This window comes from Loxodonta africana, chromosome 14 (assembly GCF_030014295.1).
Source record: "Loxodonta africana isolate mLoxAfr1 chromosome 14, mLoxAfr1.hap2, whole genome shotgun sequence".
NCBI classification, from domain to species: domain Eukaryota; kingdom Metazoa; phylum Chordata; class Mammalia; order Proboscidea; family Elephantidae; genus Loxodonta; species Loxodonta africana.
In genome coordinates this window covers 69,788,591-69,806,177 of record NC_087355.1, presented here as the reverse complement: position 1 = coordinate 69,806,177, position 17,587 = coordinate 69,788,591, and the positions used below count along the sequence as shown (strand labels likewise).

The 17,587-nt window shown below is 39.8% G+C and overlaps 1 protein-coding gene across 3 annotated transcripts in view; it reads left to right on the top strand.

Annotated features, from left to right (window-relative positions):
* TAF2 (TATA-box binding protein associated factor 2) overlaps positions 1-14,895 on the top strand; it is an 89,875-nt gene extending 74,980 nt beyond the window's left edge. Inside the window, exons 22-23 of one of the 3 annotated variants that reach the window (XM_064268014.1) lie at positions 109-231; positions 12,712-14,895. In XM_064268014.1, coding sequence (XP_064124084.1) covers positions 109-231; positions 12,712-12,974 — 386 coding nt within the window. In that variant the 3' untranslated portion in view covers positions 12,975-14,895. The remainder of the gene's footprint in view (positions 1-108; positions 232-12,711) is intronic. The other 2 variants (XM_064268012.1, XM_064268013.1) reach the window with 2 other exon arrangements.
* Positions 14,896-17,587: the final 2,692 nt, after the last annotated feature.

Here is a 17,587-nt window from a genome sequence, read left to right as displayed (position 1 = left end):
GTTGAACTGCCTCTGGTTTTAAGGTTAACTTATGAAGCCTGTCAGGCTGTTTTCTTCTTTTGAGAAACAAAGAAATGAATTCCTTTTCCCCTTTGTTTGGTATTTTAGGGCTCTCTAAAATTCGGCCAGCTAGTTCCCGGTCGGCTTTAGCACCCCAGCACTCATCAGGCTGCGATGGCACACCCACCACGAAACCCCCATGGAGTATGGAGCTTGCACGTAAAGGAACAGGTAAAATTACTTCTATGTTTTTGTTCGAGAACAAATTTCTAGACTTCATAGGATATTCATTGCCTTAAAAAAAAGTACTTAGAAAAAAATATAAATCTTAGGACTAGCTTTTCTTGCAACACAATAATGTTATATTATCTGACATTAAAGACTATATTAAATGAGACTTGTTTTAATTTCGAAAGCAGTATACTCCTATTATAGAACACTAGGAAATAACAGAAAAGTAGGAAGAAGAGGGAAAAAATCATCCCTCATTATGCTGTTTTAAGATGACCATTATATTAACATTTTGCTCCTTCCTTGCAGTGCTTTTTCTAAGAATATTATAACATGACATATGCCAGCTTCCATAGAAACTATCAAATTTGTATCTTTTTCACCTTTATAAAATACGAAAATCAACCGTTTATTTTCCTCCCTAAAAGTCATATAATCGATGATTCAGTCATGAAGCCTTGAAAACTTTAACATGTTCATTCTCCTATGTAAATTATTTCATACTAATTGAGTTTAAGTTTATAAAAGGTAATAGAATTCAGATGTGTTTGTTACCTATTCCACTATTTCACATTGTCTTCTGTTCCCCTGTTGTTTACAAAGAAAAGATTATAATCCAGATAAAGAGTAAACATTTGATGCTGAATGAACTACCATGAAACAGGGATTTAGTCTTTAAGTTTTGGAGGAACAGGAAGTAAAAACAAGATACATAAGCAAAGTCGTTTTTAAAGAAAAGCTGTTCCAGAAGTCATTAGTCAGACCTTAAAATCTGTCAACTTCTGGTTACATTCCACCTGATGGATTTTGCTTATATAAACCATGTTTTTATATGATATAAATAAAAAAGGACTGTTTATTAAGTCGAGGAGCTTAGGGATCAACTGTGGTTGATAAGAGACTTCAAACAAATCAACACCTCAGAATGTTTTAGTATTGAGACCCTAGACTGTTGACTGCTTTAATCTCTCGGTGCATTGTATGCCTTTATTATCACAAAAAATCGGTTGCCACCAAGTCAGTTCCGACTCTTAGCAACCCTACAGGACAGAGCAGAACTGCCCCATAGGGTTTCCAAGGCTGCAGTCTTTACGAAGCGGACTGCCATGTCTTCTCCAGAGAGGCAGCTGCTGGGTTCCGGCAGCTGACATTTTAGTTAGCTGCCGCATGCTGAACCGTTGTAAAACCAGGGTTTCTTCATTTATTATAGCAGATCCACACAAACTACGTTTCAGAAGGATAGTAGCACTTCCTTTGATGAATGAACTTTGACATTTTTTAGCCCTTGCCAGTTTTGTATTCTCTTGATTTTGTTTTTGATGTAATTTTGCTTTATTATCATTATACTTATTAAAATTTTATAATACCTGAAGAAATTTCCTAGATTTTTTAAAACTGTAAAGTTTAGTTTCAAACCTCTTGCTATAGTTGAGAGTGATGTTTTTGCCCATCTTCTTTGCCCTTAAATAAACAAAAGTTCTGTCAGAATTTCCAAGTGTCAGATCAACTCCTATTCCAAAAAGAATCTGAGTGTGTTTGTTCTTTCTTAGCGATGTGGCACCTTAGCCTATGTAGAAGCAAGTCCAATACCAGTGTGCTTTGGTATCATTGTTTCATAGTGCTGTAAAAGTTACATTTTTACTTTTTTTTGTACCTCTCTTTAGAGTCTTGTAGTTCTCATGACCTCATACTGGAAGACTGGGGAGTGGAAGATGCAGGGCTAGTGGTGGAGAATAGGAAAGCATAAGCATGTGAGCTTTGGCTGCTCTGAGTATAAAAATCCCAAGCCAAACCCTTTGCCATCGAGTCAATTTTAACTCATGGTGACCCTGTAGGACAGAGTAGAACTGCCGCATAGGATTTCCAAGGCCGTAATCTGTATGGAAGCACACTGCTACATCTTTCTCCTGAGGAGCAGCTGGTGGATTTGAACTGCTGACCTTTCGGTTAGCAGCTGAATGCTTAACCATTGCGCCACCGGCCTTCTTCGATGCGAGACTAGAGATGGAGAATAGGAAAGCATTAAAATTTGAGTTTTGTCTGCTCTCAATACAGGACCCTTTTATATCATAAAGTAAATTCTATGCCAGAGATATTTAATTTCAAATATATTTTTTAATGTGTCTTTATAATTTCTTTTAAATTATTCAGTACCCTAAGACCACTAAGCAAGTCTTAAAATTCAATAGCAACATTATTAAAATTTAGAAAATCTTCATTTTACAAATGATAGAATTCCAAAGGTTTATATATATATGTCTTTATTTTGGAATTCTGAATGAGTTTTCACATAAGACACATCATTATACTTCATAGATACCTTCTCAAACTATCCCAACAAAAGCCCATTTAACTCACACATAGGTGAAGAATAGAAGTATCAAACCTAGCTACGGTGTGTAACAGTGTTTTTAGGAGAAAGGGCACTTGGAGCTCTTCTTTTGGGATGCCCTAAGCATAACTTTAGCTAACCTAAGTGGTCAGTAAGAATAGGAAGTTCTTGTCTTCTGCAGAAGCTGCAAGTCGTCTACTGTGGTAGCCGCCTTGGCCTGGGTTTGAGAGGAAGGGATCAGGAGAGGAGATAGAGCACTGGTGAGGGGAGCTGCTTACCTCTCAAAAAAAAAATTAGAGCTTCTTAATGAGAGTTCACAAATGAGCCATGTTCAGCCTATCCAACTGATACGTCTTTTATTTGGTCTGTATAAGTCTTACAAAAATTTTGAATGAGTTGGCAACATTTAAAAATTAAGAGATTATGGGGCGGAGCCAAGATGGCGGACTAGGCAGACGTTACCTCGGATCCCTCTTACAACAAAGACACGGAAAAACAAGTGAATCGATCACATACATAACAATCTACGAACCCTGAACAACAAACACGGATTTAGAGACGGAGAACGAACTAATACGGGGAAGCAGCGATAGTTTCCAGAGCCTGGAGCCAGCGTACCAGTCAGGTACGGCACAAGCACAGAGACCTGCTCCACCCCCCTGAACTAACCCCGGGAGGGGGACCAGCCGGTTCCACGGGCGGCGTGGGACGCAGCCGGTAGGAGAAGTCCCCGGGAGGCAGTGACTGATCTTGGAGCAGAAAGAGCAACATCCGAGCCGGGGAACCGTCCCGCAGGGATTTGGACTGCTCGCAGGTACGCCATAAACACGGAGAGTTGCTCCACCCCCTGAACTAACCCCGGGAAGGGGACCAGCCGGGTCGCGCGGGCGGCGTGGGACGCAGCCACTAGGAGAAGTCCCCGGGAGGCAGCGACTGGTATTGGAGTGGGGAGAACAGCGTTCCAGCCGGGACACTTGGTCGCGGCACAAGCACGGGGAGCTACTCCACCCATCTGAACTAACCCCGGGAGGGGGCCCACCTGGTTCACGGGGGCGGCACGGCCACGCAGCTGGAGGGACGAGAAGTCCCCGGGAGGCAGCGACTGATTTTGGAGTTGAGAGTGCACCGTCCCAGTAGGGGAGCCTTGACGCTGGGCGTGGGGCTGGAAGCGGAGGATCTGACCGTGACTCCAGCGGGCCAGACCCCCTGGGGGCAATCTCCACACAGCCAGCACACATAGGCGACGCGCCCGCGGGAATCTCAGATATAACAGTCATTCCAAGCAAGTCAAGCAACTCTGGCTATATTCTGAGGTGCTACTCTCCTATCTCTCTGTTCCCTCCCCCACCCTCCCCAGGCGGCTTCATTAACATCTGAATAGCCTGAGCCAGAGGGAGAACTCTGATAGGGTTCTGACTGCAGTTTTTTTTAGCGGATTTTCTGGAAAAACTAGTTTCCCAGTGATGGCTCGGAGACAACAATCCATATCAAACCACTTAAAGAAGCAGACCGTGACAGCTTCTCCAACCCCCCAAATAAAAGAATCAAAATCTTTCCCAACTGAAGATACAATTTTGGAATTATCAGATACAGAATATAAAAAACTAATTTACAGAATGCTTAATGATATCACAAATGAAATTAGGATATCTGCAGAAAAAGCCAAGGAACACACTGATAAAACTGTTGAAGAACTCAAAAAGATTATTCAAGAACATACTGGAAAAATTAATAAGTTGCAAGAATCCATAGAGAGACAACATGTAGAAATCCAAAAGATTAACAATAAAATAACAGAATTAGACAACACACTAGGAAGTCAGAGGAGCAGACTCGAGCAATTAGAATGCAGACTGGGACATCTGGAGGACCAGGGAATCAACACCAACATAGCTGAAAAAAAATCAGATAAAAGAATTAAAAAAAATGAAGAAACCCTAAGAATTATGTGGGACTCTATCAAGAAGGATAACCTGCGGGTGATTGGAGTCCCAGAACAGGGAGGGGGGACAGAAAACACAGAGAAAATAGTTGAAGAACTTCTGACAGAAAACTTCCCTGACATCATGAAAGACGAAAGGATATCTATCCAAGATGCTCATCGAACCCCATTTAAGATTGATACAAAAAGAAAAACACCAAGACATATTATCATCAAACTCACCAAAACCAAAGATAAACAGAAAATTTTAAAAGCAGCCAGGGAGAAAAGAAAGGTTACCTTCAAGGGAGAATCAATAAGAATATGTTCTGACTACTCAGCAGAAACCATGCAGGCAAGAAGGGAATGGGACGACATATACAGAACACTGAAGGAGAAAAACTGCCAACCAAGGATCATATATCCAGCAAAACTCTCTCTGAAATATGAAGGCGAAATTAAGATATTTACAGACAAACACAAGTTTAGAGAATTTGCAAAAACCAAACCAAAGCTACAAGAAATACTAAAGGATATTGTTTGGTCACAGAACCAATAATATCAGATATCAGCACAACACAAGGTCACAAAACAGAACGTCCTGATATCAACTCAAATAGGGAAATCACAAAAACAAACAAATTAAGATTAATTAAAAAAAAAATACACATAACAGGGAATTATGGAAGTCAATAGGTAAAAGATCACAATAATCAAAAAGAGGGACTAAATACAGGAGGCATTGAACTGCCATATGGAGAGTGATACAAGGCGATATAGAACAATACAAATTAGGTTTTTACTTAGAAAAATAGGGGTATATAATGAGGTAACCACAAAAAGGCATAACAACTCTATAACTCAAGACAAAAACCAAGAAAAACGTAACGACTCAACTAACATAAAGTCAAACACTATGAAAATGAGGATCTCACAATTTACTAAGAAAAACGCCTCAGCACAAAAAAGTGTGTGGAAAAATGAAATTGTCAACAACACACATAAAAAGGCATCAAAATGACAGCACTAAAAACTTATTTATCTATAATGACCCTGAATGTAAATGGACTAAATGCACCAATAAAGAGACAGAGAGTCACAGACTGGATAAAGAAACACGATCCATCTATATGCTGCCTACAAGAGACACACCTTAGACTTAGAGACACAAACAAACTAAAACTCAAAGGATGGAAAAAAGTATATCAAGCAAACAATAAGCAAAAAAGAAGAGGAGTAGCAATATTAATTTCTGACAAAATAGACTTTAGACTTAAATCCACCACAAAGGATAAAGAAGGACACTATATAATGATAAAAATTAAGAGATTATCCATAAAAATCTGGGTTTCTGCCTTTTCTTGAAAAAGACTTCTCAGAATTAGGACTGTCTTTCCATGTGCACCAATGAAACTCGGAGGTCCTCGTAGAAGGGCATGTGCTTTCCAGTTCATGGATGCCTCTTGCCCTGCACCCAGCAGTCTGCTTAGGCCCCCTTTAGTCATACCTGAGACGGGGTCTTAGAGCCAGGGAGCCATTGATAATTGAGAATTGGGTGACCAGGAATGTGTTGCAAACCTCCTCTGGGAGGGATAGAAAAGGAACGGGGTTTTAGATAAGATAAAGAAGGGATGGAAACTGTCAAGTAAAGGAGGACAGATCTTGGCTTACTTTTTAACTTTTTCCCTCCAGTTTTCTCTTTCCTTACATACAGTAATGAGAAGAGTATTTTAGGGTGGGGATGATAAGTGGTGGTAGATTAAGCCACTTGGGGTAAGAACAGAGAAGTGGCAGGAGTATTTTCCTTCATTACCCTTTCCTTCCCCGCTCCCGAGGTAAAGGAAGGGAGCATGGAGAAAGGGCTGTGTGGCTCCCATGGTGATGGGGGAGGCGTACCATGTCTTCTCCTCCCACCACTGGGAAGGCCTGAATTGCCTGCTCTGTCTCCCAGCGTGCTGCAGGGGTTGTAGTGATGAAGAGGAAAGTAGGGGTGAGAGGAACAAGGAGCAGAGGAAAATCCCTAGTGGTTTCTTAGGGAAGAAGAGCAGTCAAGTTCCTGCAGCTGCCTAGCTAGGGCTGCTGGGTTATGTAAGGCCTTCTTGCATAAGTCAGAAAAGCACTATTCTGGTGCATGGTGGGGGTGGGGATGTAGCTTGAGAGCTTGCCCTAGAGGTCTTTTAAAACTCTAATATGAAAAATGGACTTTAATTTCTTCTCTGAAATTGTGAAGACTTAAGTGTACACCTTATTTTTCACAGTGATCTGAAGAATCCAAAGAACAGACCTCACACTTTTCATGATGAAAACTACGGTTTTGTGTTAAATTTAAAACACATACCTAATGCAAATGCATTTAATAGAATTAGTAGGTTTTTTACTGTCTGTTATCAGCACTTTTATCAAATGAGCTGAAAAGCTTCCACATTAGGCTTGTACGAAGTGCCTCCTTCTGTTTGTTTTGCATTTGGTAAATTGACTGCAACCAACCCCTGTCCACATTGTGATTTATTAGGTCTCCAGGAGAGATTTTAAGTTGGATAGAACAAGATTTTTAAGAACAAACCTATCTTTTTTGTAACTGTTTGTTCTGGTGATGTTTATTTTTAGTGAGTTTTATAATAATGAAGCCGATTTTGCTGTTTTTGTCTACGTTCTATTCCATCTTTTCTTTGGCAATGGAAAAGTCACTTTGAATTAATGAAAAGAATGTCATTTTACTAGGATCAGTTAGCAGCAGTCTGTAGTGAATGACTATCAAATAAAGTTGCACTTCAGCCAACTTCATTGTTACTTGAGCTGCTCATTGTTTCTGGGAAAATTTGTGGTCTGCCTTAAATAATTTTTTTTCTTTTTAATAATTTAAAAATTCCTTAATAATCTTGCTGAAATTGTTTGCTTCATAGTCCCCCCCTTTTATAGTGAATTACGAGTGAATAAGATTTACATTTCCTTTCTCAGTATTTTTCTTCAGATTAAAAAAAAAAACCCGTGATTTGTTTTTAGAAAAAAAAATTAAAAAAAAATATTAATCACCCCTATCTGTAACCTGTAAATGTAAACTTCAGGAACTTTTAGCTTAATCTAACAACTTATAAAAAATCATATACATCTTTTATTTTTTGCATGAGTGAATATATAACGAACACTATTCTGAATACCAGTTAACAATATATGTTGAAGGATATCATGTATCAGCATAGCTAAACCTTCCTCATTTTTTTAAGTGACTCCGTACCAAACCAAACCAAGCCTGTTGCAATTGAGTCAATTCTGACTCATAGCGATGCAATAGGACAGAGTAGAGCTGTCCCATAGGGGTTTCTAAGGAACAACTGGTGGATTTGAATGGCAAACCTTCTGGTTAGCACCCGTAGCTCTTAACCGCTGTTCCACCAGGCTCCAGTGACTCCACACTATTCCGTTGTATATGCCATGATATTTTTAATCAGGTCCCTGTCAATAAACATTAAGTTTTGATGGATGTTTCGCTTACACCATTCTAGTCAGTACCTTAGTATGTGTCTTTTTACATATACGTGAACAATTAATAAGATAAATTCTAAATGTGAAATGTCTAAATCAAAGAATATAGTGTTTAAGAGTTTCATAGATAATGCCAAATTGCCTTAACTTCTTTTTTAAAGAATGTTTATTAAGGAAAACTGTAGTCAGACTGGTATAACGAATCCTATGTATCCATTTCTTAGATTCAACAGTGATCAGCTCATGGTCAGTCTTGTTTAATCAGTGTTGTTGTGTGCTGTTGAATCGATTCCAATTCATAGTGACCCTGTAGTACAGAGTAAAACTGCCCCACAGGGTTTCCAAGGCAGATTTGCTACATCTTTCTCCCACGGAGCAGCTGTGTGAGTTTGAACCACCAACCTTTCAGTTAGCAGTGAAATGCTTTAATCACTGTGTCACCAGGGCTCTTCTTGTTTAATTAACACCTTACTCATTTCCCACTCTCCTGAGTTGTTTTGAAGGCCATCCCACACGTCATATCTTTTCATTCGTAAATATTTTGGTAACTATCTCCAAAAGATAAGGACTTTTAAAAACCCTAACCACATGAGTCGGAATTGACTCAATGGCAATGGGTTTGGTTTTTTTGGTTTTAACTACAATATTGTTATCACTCCTTAAAAAATTAAGCTATTTCCTATTGTTAAATATCTGGTCATAGTTTAAATGTTCATTTGACTCATCCAAATAACCAGCTGCCTTCAAGTATACTCTGACTTGTGGCAACTCCACATGTGTCAGAGTAGAACTGTGCTCCATAGAGTTTTCAATTGCTGATTTTTAAGAAGTTGATTGCCAGGCTTTTCTTCCAGGGTGCCTCTGAGTGGACTCAAACTTCCAGCCCTTCGGTTAGCAGCCAAGCATGTTAACCATTTGCACCGCTCAGGGACTCTCAATTGAGTCATAAATGCCATAGATTATATTTTTCTTTTCAACAATTTGCGTCAGTGTCCAGTAAGGTCCACACATTGCAGTTGGCTGATACGCCCTTTACATCTCTTTTAATCTAACATTTCCATTCAGTCTCCCTCTTTCTCTCTTTTTTTCCTCCGTGACATTTAATTTGCCGAGCAAACCAAGTTTTTGATCTGTAGTTTTCAAGTCTGAATTTTGCAAATTATATATTTTTTATACCTACAGTGTAGTTAACATGTTTAATTTCCTGTAAATTTGTAGTTGTATCTAGAAACTTAAATGGATCCAGGTTCACAGGTGGTGGTGTGATCTTCCATCTGGAGGCATAAAATATCTGATTGAGTCTCTTATATTATGATATTAGCAGTGCTAGATGCCCAGGGCCTAGATCCATTAAGTCATTAGAGATTGCAAATGGTGATATTCCAATTCATCTTTCCGTTCTTATATATAAGCTGAATTATTTCTATAAAGCTAAATTTTTCCTCACCTACTATTACCCAGTGGTACAGATCATATAGGAAAAGACAGATAAATGGCTTATTATTTATTTAATAATTTTCAAAGTAATGAGTTGGTTGACTAGCATCCTGCATTGGTGATGGGTCAGCTCTTCTCTTGGATTTAAACATATTTGTTGCATTTTCAGCCCACTACAATTACTATCTTTATCAGTAGTCAAATTATGCTGTCTTTGAACAATGAGAGCCTCCTCTTAAAATGATTCTAGAGTCCGTTTGACATGACTTTAACTTCTGTGCTACTAAATCAGATGTTTCGGGCTCATGGTGTAAATATTCTGACCCACACCTGGAATCAGCCATTTGTCCTGGGAGTCCTGGTTCCTAACACTGTTATTCTTGGAGCTAGCTGATCCATTTTCTTCTTAATCAGCTTCACGCAAATAAAGAGAAATGAAAGATTTGTAATCAGTATGTTTTTTGTGCAAAGCATGAGGCTACTAGGCGAGAGATTGAATCCACTTTTGTAAGTGGCTGTTCTTTGGAAAAGAGTACGTCCCAGTACACTCAGGCGTTCATCTGGCAGCTTCCTCTGCTGGGAAGTGCAGGCTCCAGTATAATTATTGGCTTTTCTGCGATCCACGTAGCTTGGCTGGTATTTGGGATTAGTAATGAGCGTTCCCTCAGTGCAGAAGAGGACATCAGACTCCCATGAGTGCAGACAGCCAACTGGAGAACTGCAAAGTCTGTTGATGTAGAATAACCAAATAATGAGATGGAACTGAAGGAATTTGTTCACGAGGCTCTCAAATCTCTTATTACTGCTCTTCATTACCTGACTGTGTATTCTGTTGTGTAAGGGCCTATTTTCTTATGTTTGTCAAATCAGCAACATACTGTTAATTTATTTAAAACATAAATTAAAACTATATAGTGACACACTTGACTGATTATAAATTAGATAATCTCCAATTCTTTTCTTCTTCTGAAGCATGTGTAGGTACCAGTTCTTACAGCAGATACAGAGCCCCAAACTTGCTTCATTATATAATCTCTTTATTTATCATTTGCATAATTATTTGGTCAGCTTTTTGTAAAAAAAATCACGATTAAAATAAAGATATAATTTTGTGGTAGTAATATGTGAGTAATCTGTGAGGACAGAAACTTTGTCTGAGCTGTCTACTTGTTCTAAAAAATCGGAACAGCCTGGCACAAAGGAAGTAGAGTTGTCAATAAATACCAGCTGAGTGAATGAACTTGAGGCCCATCCTAGCTTAGGCACCACTCATTTTTAAGCTGTGCTTTAACCTTTTACCTTAAAATTATATTAAATCAGGCAAAGTTTAAAAAAATATGACTACTATATACTTCTGTTATATTAATTCATTAATTTCTTTAGCAAGCTTTGACGGGCGCTATAGGGGATGCTAGATACTGTGCCACACACTGGGACACAAAGATGAAACAGACAAAATCCTTGTCCCCGAGCTGATAGAAGAGACCAAAAGATAAGAAGATATACTGCGGTGTACAACATGCTGTGTGCAGACAGGCCCTGTAGCATGGTGTTAAGAGCGTAGACTCTGGAGTCAGGCTCCTTTGGACTTATATCTCAGATCTGCCAGTACTACCTGTGTCACTTGGGGCCAGTTCCTTAATCTCTCTGTTGCCCTGCTTTCCTCATCTGTCTCGTGGTGATAACAATAGTACTGTCTAACAGAGTTGTTGTGAGGATTAAATCAGCAAATATGTGTAACTGTGCCTGGCACAGAGTAAGGCCTGTGTGATGGCTATTATTAGTATGAATATAGAAACAAGATGCTGTGGGAACACGAAGAAATTAATTCTTTTTGACAGTTTGGGGAAAACTCCCCAAAGAAATGACGTTTGAGGTGAGCTTTAATTATTAACAAGCCTAGAATGTTCTTCCTTTCCCTTCCCCCTCCATTTGGCATCACCTTTAACATTTCCTCCTCAGAGAAGACTGCCTCTCTGATTCCCCCACTAATTTAAGCCCTCTGTTGTGCTCCTGGAAACCCTGGTGGCGTAGTGGTTAAGTGCTACAGCTGCTAACCAAAGGGTCGGCAGTTCGAATCCGCCAGGCGCTCCTTGGAAACTCTATCAGGCAGTTCTACTCTGTCCTATAGGGTAGCTATGAGTCGGAATCGACTCCACGGCACTGGGTTTGGTTTTGTTTTTTTGTTGTGCTCCTGTTTCATTCTTGTGTTTTGTATTTTTCTTACTCAGGTGTACGTATTCAATTTCTTCTTTGCTAGTTTGTAAGCTTCAGGAGGGCTGAGATCTATCCATTTCATCACTACTTATCCCAGTTTCAGTAGAGTCTCCGATGTTTGTTAAGTGAGTGTGTCAGACAAGAAAGGAGGGAAGCACATTCTGGGCACAGGGAATAGCATTTACACATACACAAGAATTTTGAAAAGGCTTTATATATCTCAGTGTGGCATTAGCGGAAGGAAGGAGGAAACAGGCAGGGAGGGAGGAAGAAAGGAAGGACTACACTGAAGTCTTATTTTTGTGGAAAAAAAATTCCTGTTTTGGGGGCTAGTTTGCATTTAAAAAGTTTTTTTTTTTTTTGGAAACTGCTGAACTGAAACTCAAGGAGTTTGGATTTTATTCTGTCAGTAGAAGCAACTGAATTTTCAGTAGATAGTCTGATCAGCTTCACAGTTACAAAGATTACTGTACAGCAGGGTTTCTCAGCCTTGCCATTGCTGACATGCCCGTTGCGGACATGCCCATTGCTGACATTCCCATTACTGGCATTCCGGGAATGAGGATTCTTTGTTGTGGGGGCTGACCTGTGCGTTGTAGGAATCTTAGCAGCATGCCTGACCTCTATGCACAGGATGCCAGTAACACTTCCTCATCCCCACTATTTGTCACAACCAAAAATGCCTCCAGGCGTTGCTAAATATCCTGTTGTTGTTGCTCTTACTAGTTGACGCTGAGGTGGTTCCGACTCATGGTGACCTTATGTATTATAAAAAAAACACAAAAAACAAACTCATTGCTGCCAAGTCAATGCCGACTGGTAGCGAGCCTGTGGGGCAGAGCAGGACTGCTCCAGACGGTTTCCGAGGCCGGAACCCTTACGGAAACAGACTGCCACATCGTCTTCCTGCAGAGCGTCTGCTGGGTTCAACCCACTGACCTTTTGGTTAGCAGCCGAGCACTTAACTCCTGTGCCACCAGGGCTCCGTAAAAGCTCAGCGCCTGGATTGAGAAGGGTCAGCTCCCGCTTACTTGAGTTTCACTTTCCTCGTTACTGACAGGAATTGATCTTTGTCTTTTTAATTTCGAAGGTAAGGAGCAGTCCCCTTTGGAGCTGAGTGTGCATCCGGCAGGGGCAGCTCCGCTCTCAGCGTTCACAAAGGAGCCGGCCGCCTCCAGACACGGCGAGCACCACCACCACCACCACCACGAGCACAAGAAGAAGAAGAAGAAGCACAAGCACAAGCACAAGCACAAACACAAGCACGACAGCAGGGAGAGGGACAAGGAGCCTCTCACCTACCACAGCCCCGCCGGCGGCAGGTCCCTACGTTCCCCTTCCCTCTCCGACTGAGCAGGCCGCGGAGAGACTGTTCCCTCGGCGTCCGGGGGAGTGTGTGTAAGACAGCTTCGTCCTCATGAAGGACGGTAAAGGGAAGGACAAGGAGCCTCTCAGCTACCACAGCCCCGGCGGCGGCAGGGCCCTCCATTCCCCTTCCCTCTCCAGGCCGCGGAGAGACCGTTCCCTTGGCGTCCGGGGGAGTGTGTGTAGGACAGCTTCGTCCTCATGAAGGACGGTAAAGGGAAGGAAAGGAGACAAGAGATGCCTCATAGAAATTCAGAACCCATTTAAATTCTGAACATTTGATTTACATTATTTATACAGTTGAGATCTAATTGGGAAAATGTGTTTTCTAGTTTGGCTAGCCCATTTTATCCTGTTCCCTCTTTAACACACACACACACAGCAAACTTCTTGTCCTGTGGCTCTCATAGCTGCGGGCAGCCCCATTCACAGGGTGCTGTCCGTGTGCACTGCCAAAGCCAGGTACATCTCTAAGCCTTCGGTGGGTGTTAGCGAGCAAAGTTACGTTGGAAACAGAAGCACCTGCCAAACCTGTGCTGAAACCACTGTGGCCAGCGAGATAGCGTGTAACACCATGTGGACCTGCTGAACAGGCGGAGGCGTTTCTATAGTCATCTTCCTCTATTGCACTGTTTTTTGTGTTGACCATAGAAGCTAAACTCCAGAATTTATGAATAAAAATATATTTTCTCTTTCCTAAAAAACTAGAATTTTCAGGAGCAGCTCTTTTCTTTTTTTTAATCTTGAACGATTATCTTCTGATAGCACCATTTGGTGATTATGATGTTGGAATTTTATCTGAACTATCAAATCTACAGTTCTCAAATCAAGATGTTTAAATTACAAGGTTTTTATGTTCGTTTTTTGGTGAGGCAGCTTTTTCCTCCCATTGAGTGTAAGCAAATATGTTCATATGTAAAATATGTTTTGCCAAGTGTGGACAATTTAAAAATATTTACATACCCAACACATGTTCTTTCTAAAATTATTTCTGTAAAACACAAAGTGTGGTACCTTGCACAGGTGAATTTACATGCTGTTTATTAATTTGGACATAGACAATTTGCCGTCACACGAGTGTAAACCAAAAGCATTTACAGACACATGAAAAGTTTTGGTTTCATACTTGAACAGTTTGTATGGTTGTGTGTTTTTATTTTTCTTATTTTATAATGTGTTTTATTGTTGGTTTAAAAATGTCTTCTTTACCTGTTTTATTTTTTTATCATTTCTCTTATCATTATAACATTTGACAAAATACTTCTTCCCAGAATAATTTCAAAAGGATTCCAGTAATGGTAGACTTTTAAATATACTTTTAGTTGTGTTTAACTTGTTTAATAAATAACTTTTAAATTGATCATTCTGCTAATGTATCTTTTTATGTCTTTTGATACCTTTCTTTGTGCGTATTGATAATATACCTATCCACCAAATTTGAGGAGAGCTTTTTGGGCAGGTGTGATTTCAGTAGGCAGAAATGGGGTAGAGTTCTCTTGGCGAAGAAATAGTGTCTTTAAAGGTATGGAGAAAAGCAAGGACATGTTTAGGAATTGGAAAGCAATGCTATTGTCCTGGAGTATAAGGTGCAAAGAGAATGTGATCAGATGTTGAAGAGCTTAAATGGCAGTTATTTAAAGATTTCAATTAATTGAGTGTTGACCAACTGAAGTCATTTTAGGAAAATGGAATATTTTTTATTAGAGTGTGCAGTGATACCAAATATAGAATTCTAAACTTTGAAAATATAAGGGCACATTTCAAAATACTAATTCGTGTTGTAGGAAGACAGTGTGGCGAGTTATAGCTATCTACCAAAATTTAAGCCCCTCTTGCATATTAAGCATTGTACTAGGAACTGTGTGTTATTTCTCAGTTGGATGTTTCTGCTGAGAAACATTTTATGGTGAGCTCTCAATTACTTAAGCCGATGGTTAGGAGCAGACAGTGCAAAAGTTGTTTTTTAGGACATTTTAAAATTATATTTTTTAAATAGGTAATTACACACAATATAAAGTTCAAGTATAAATCTTCCCAACCCCCTTCCCCGGAGGCAGTCATTGTTGCCAGTATTGCATGTATCATTCCAGAGCTAGTCTACATATACATTCATGTATTCAAAAAAAAAACCAAACCCAGTGCCATCGAGTCGATTCCGACTCATAGCGACCCTATAGGACAGGGTAGAACTGCCCCACAGAGTTTCCAAGGAGCGCCTGGTGGATTCGAACTGTCAACCCTTTGGTTAGCAGCCATAGCACTTAACCACTACGCCACCAGGGTTCTTGTATTTATACAGTATATACATTTCTTACAGTAATGGTAGCATATGATACATACTTGCGGAAATGATACTTTATTGTTTTTAAAGTTTTATTCTGCAGATTTATAGCCTTTATCCAACTAGAATCCATCTGGAATTTATTTTGCTAGAGGGTAGGAGGTAGGTATCCAGCTTTTTTTTTTTTTTACCTTCCAGGATGCCACCCAGTTGTCCCAACACTATAAAGCTCTGTCTTTTCTTTCTAAATTTCAAGTGAAGTGTCATCTACAATAAATAAAAGGGTGAAGAGCTCTTCAAGTTTCTTCCTTTGTTTTAAGAAAATCTTTTGGTTGCTTCCTTGTGGGTTTTTTTTTTTTTAAACACAATTTTTGTTATAGTGCGATATTTTCTGTTTGATTTACTATTTCATTAGAACTTTCGCCTCTATGCAATCTTAAAAAAAAAAAGAAAAATTATGACATTTTACAATGCAACCTGTGAGAGCCAGAACTTGATGGGACCACTTCGTTTTTCTGGGTCTCGCAAGTTTTTTGCCTTTGACAGGTTGCAGTTTACTACTTTTTTATTGCTTCTTTTAATGGAAAATATTTGAATTTTCCTTCTCTGACAGGTTGCCACCTTACACAGGTTCTGGTTTTCACAGGTTTTACTATAATTGACTTCATTTTGGAATGTGACGAGGCCTGATATTTAATTTTTGCATACATAGGAGACAGCAAATTTAGAGTAGATGCAATTTTATTCACAAATACTTTGCAAACAGCTTTACAGTTGTTTATGTAGTATTTTCAAGTGAGTGATGGCAGGAAGCCATTGTTTGAACTACGCAGTGGGGCACAATTAGCATTTTAGGCAAGACAGTTATTTCATGTGTAGGACTGTCCCATGCATTACTGGACATTTCACATCCCTGGTCTTTGCCCACCTGATGCTAGTAACATGCCCAATCATTGCAATAATCATAAACTCCTCACTTTTCTGCATATTGCCCCCGTAGCTTGGTGCTGCTCAAGGTTGAGAACCATTGAGCTCACAATATTTTCTCCAGGCCCTCATTACTGCCTCTCAGCTTACGTGTAGCTGGCACTATACTCGACATTTTATATGCAGTTTCTTGTTTTATACTCAATGTATCATGAAATGAGTGTTAATATCCTCATTTTACAGATAAGGAAACTACTAAGTACATAATATTACGTATATTCTATGTGCTAGGTACCCAGATAATCAATGAATACGTGTTGTTCTTGTTGTTAGGTGCTGTTGAGTCAGTTCTGACTCATAATGACCCTATGTACAACAGAAAAAACACCACCTGGTCCTGCACCATCCTCACAATCATTATGCTTGAGCCCATTGTCACAGCCATGGTGTCAATCCATCTTGTTGAGGGTCTTCCTCTTTTTTGCTGGCCCTCAACTTTAGCAGGCATGATGTCCTTCTTCAGGGACTGATCCCTCCTAACAGTATGTCCAAAGTGTGTGAGATGTAATCTCTCCATCCTTGCTTCTAAGGAGCATTCTGGTTGTACTTCTTCCGAGACAGATTTGTTTGTTCTTTTGGCAGTCATGGTGTATTTGACATTCTTCGCCAACACCACAATTCAAAGGTGTCAATTCTTCAGTCTTCCTTATTCATTGTCCAGCTTTGGCATGCATATGAGGCAACTGAAAACACCATGGCTTGAGTCAGGCTCACCTTAGTCATCAAAGTGACATCTTTGCCTTTCAATACTTTAAAGCGGTCTTTTTTTTAAGCATATTTGCCCACTGCAATGCATCTTTTGATTTCTTAACTGCTGCTTCCATGGGTGTTGGTTGTGGATCCAAGTAAAATGAAATCCTTGACAGTTTCAATCTTTTCTCCGTTTATCATGATGTTGCTTATTGGTCTAGTTGTGAGGATTTTTGTTTTCTTTATGTTGAAGTGTGAGCCATACCGAAGACTGTAGTCTTTGATCTTCATCAGTAAGTGCTTCAAGTCCTCTTTACTTTCAGCAAGCAAAGTTGTGCGCCTGCATATCACAAGTTGTTAATGAGTCTTCCTCCAATCCTGATGCCCCATTCTTCTCCATATAGCCTAGCTTCTCAGATTATTCAGCATACAGATTGAATAGGTATGGTTAATGGATATATCCCCATCACACACCTTTCCTGACTTTAAACCACGCAGCATCACCTTGTTCTGTCTGAACAACTGCCTGTTGATCTATGTACAGGTTCCTCATGAGCACAATTAAGTGTTCTGGAACTCCCAGTCTTAGCAATGTTATCCATAGTTTGTTATGATCCACATAGGTAAATGTCTTTGCATAGTC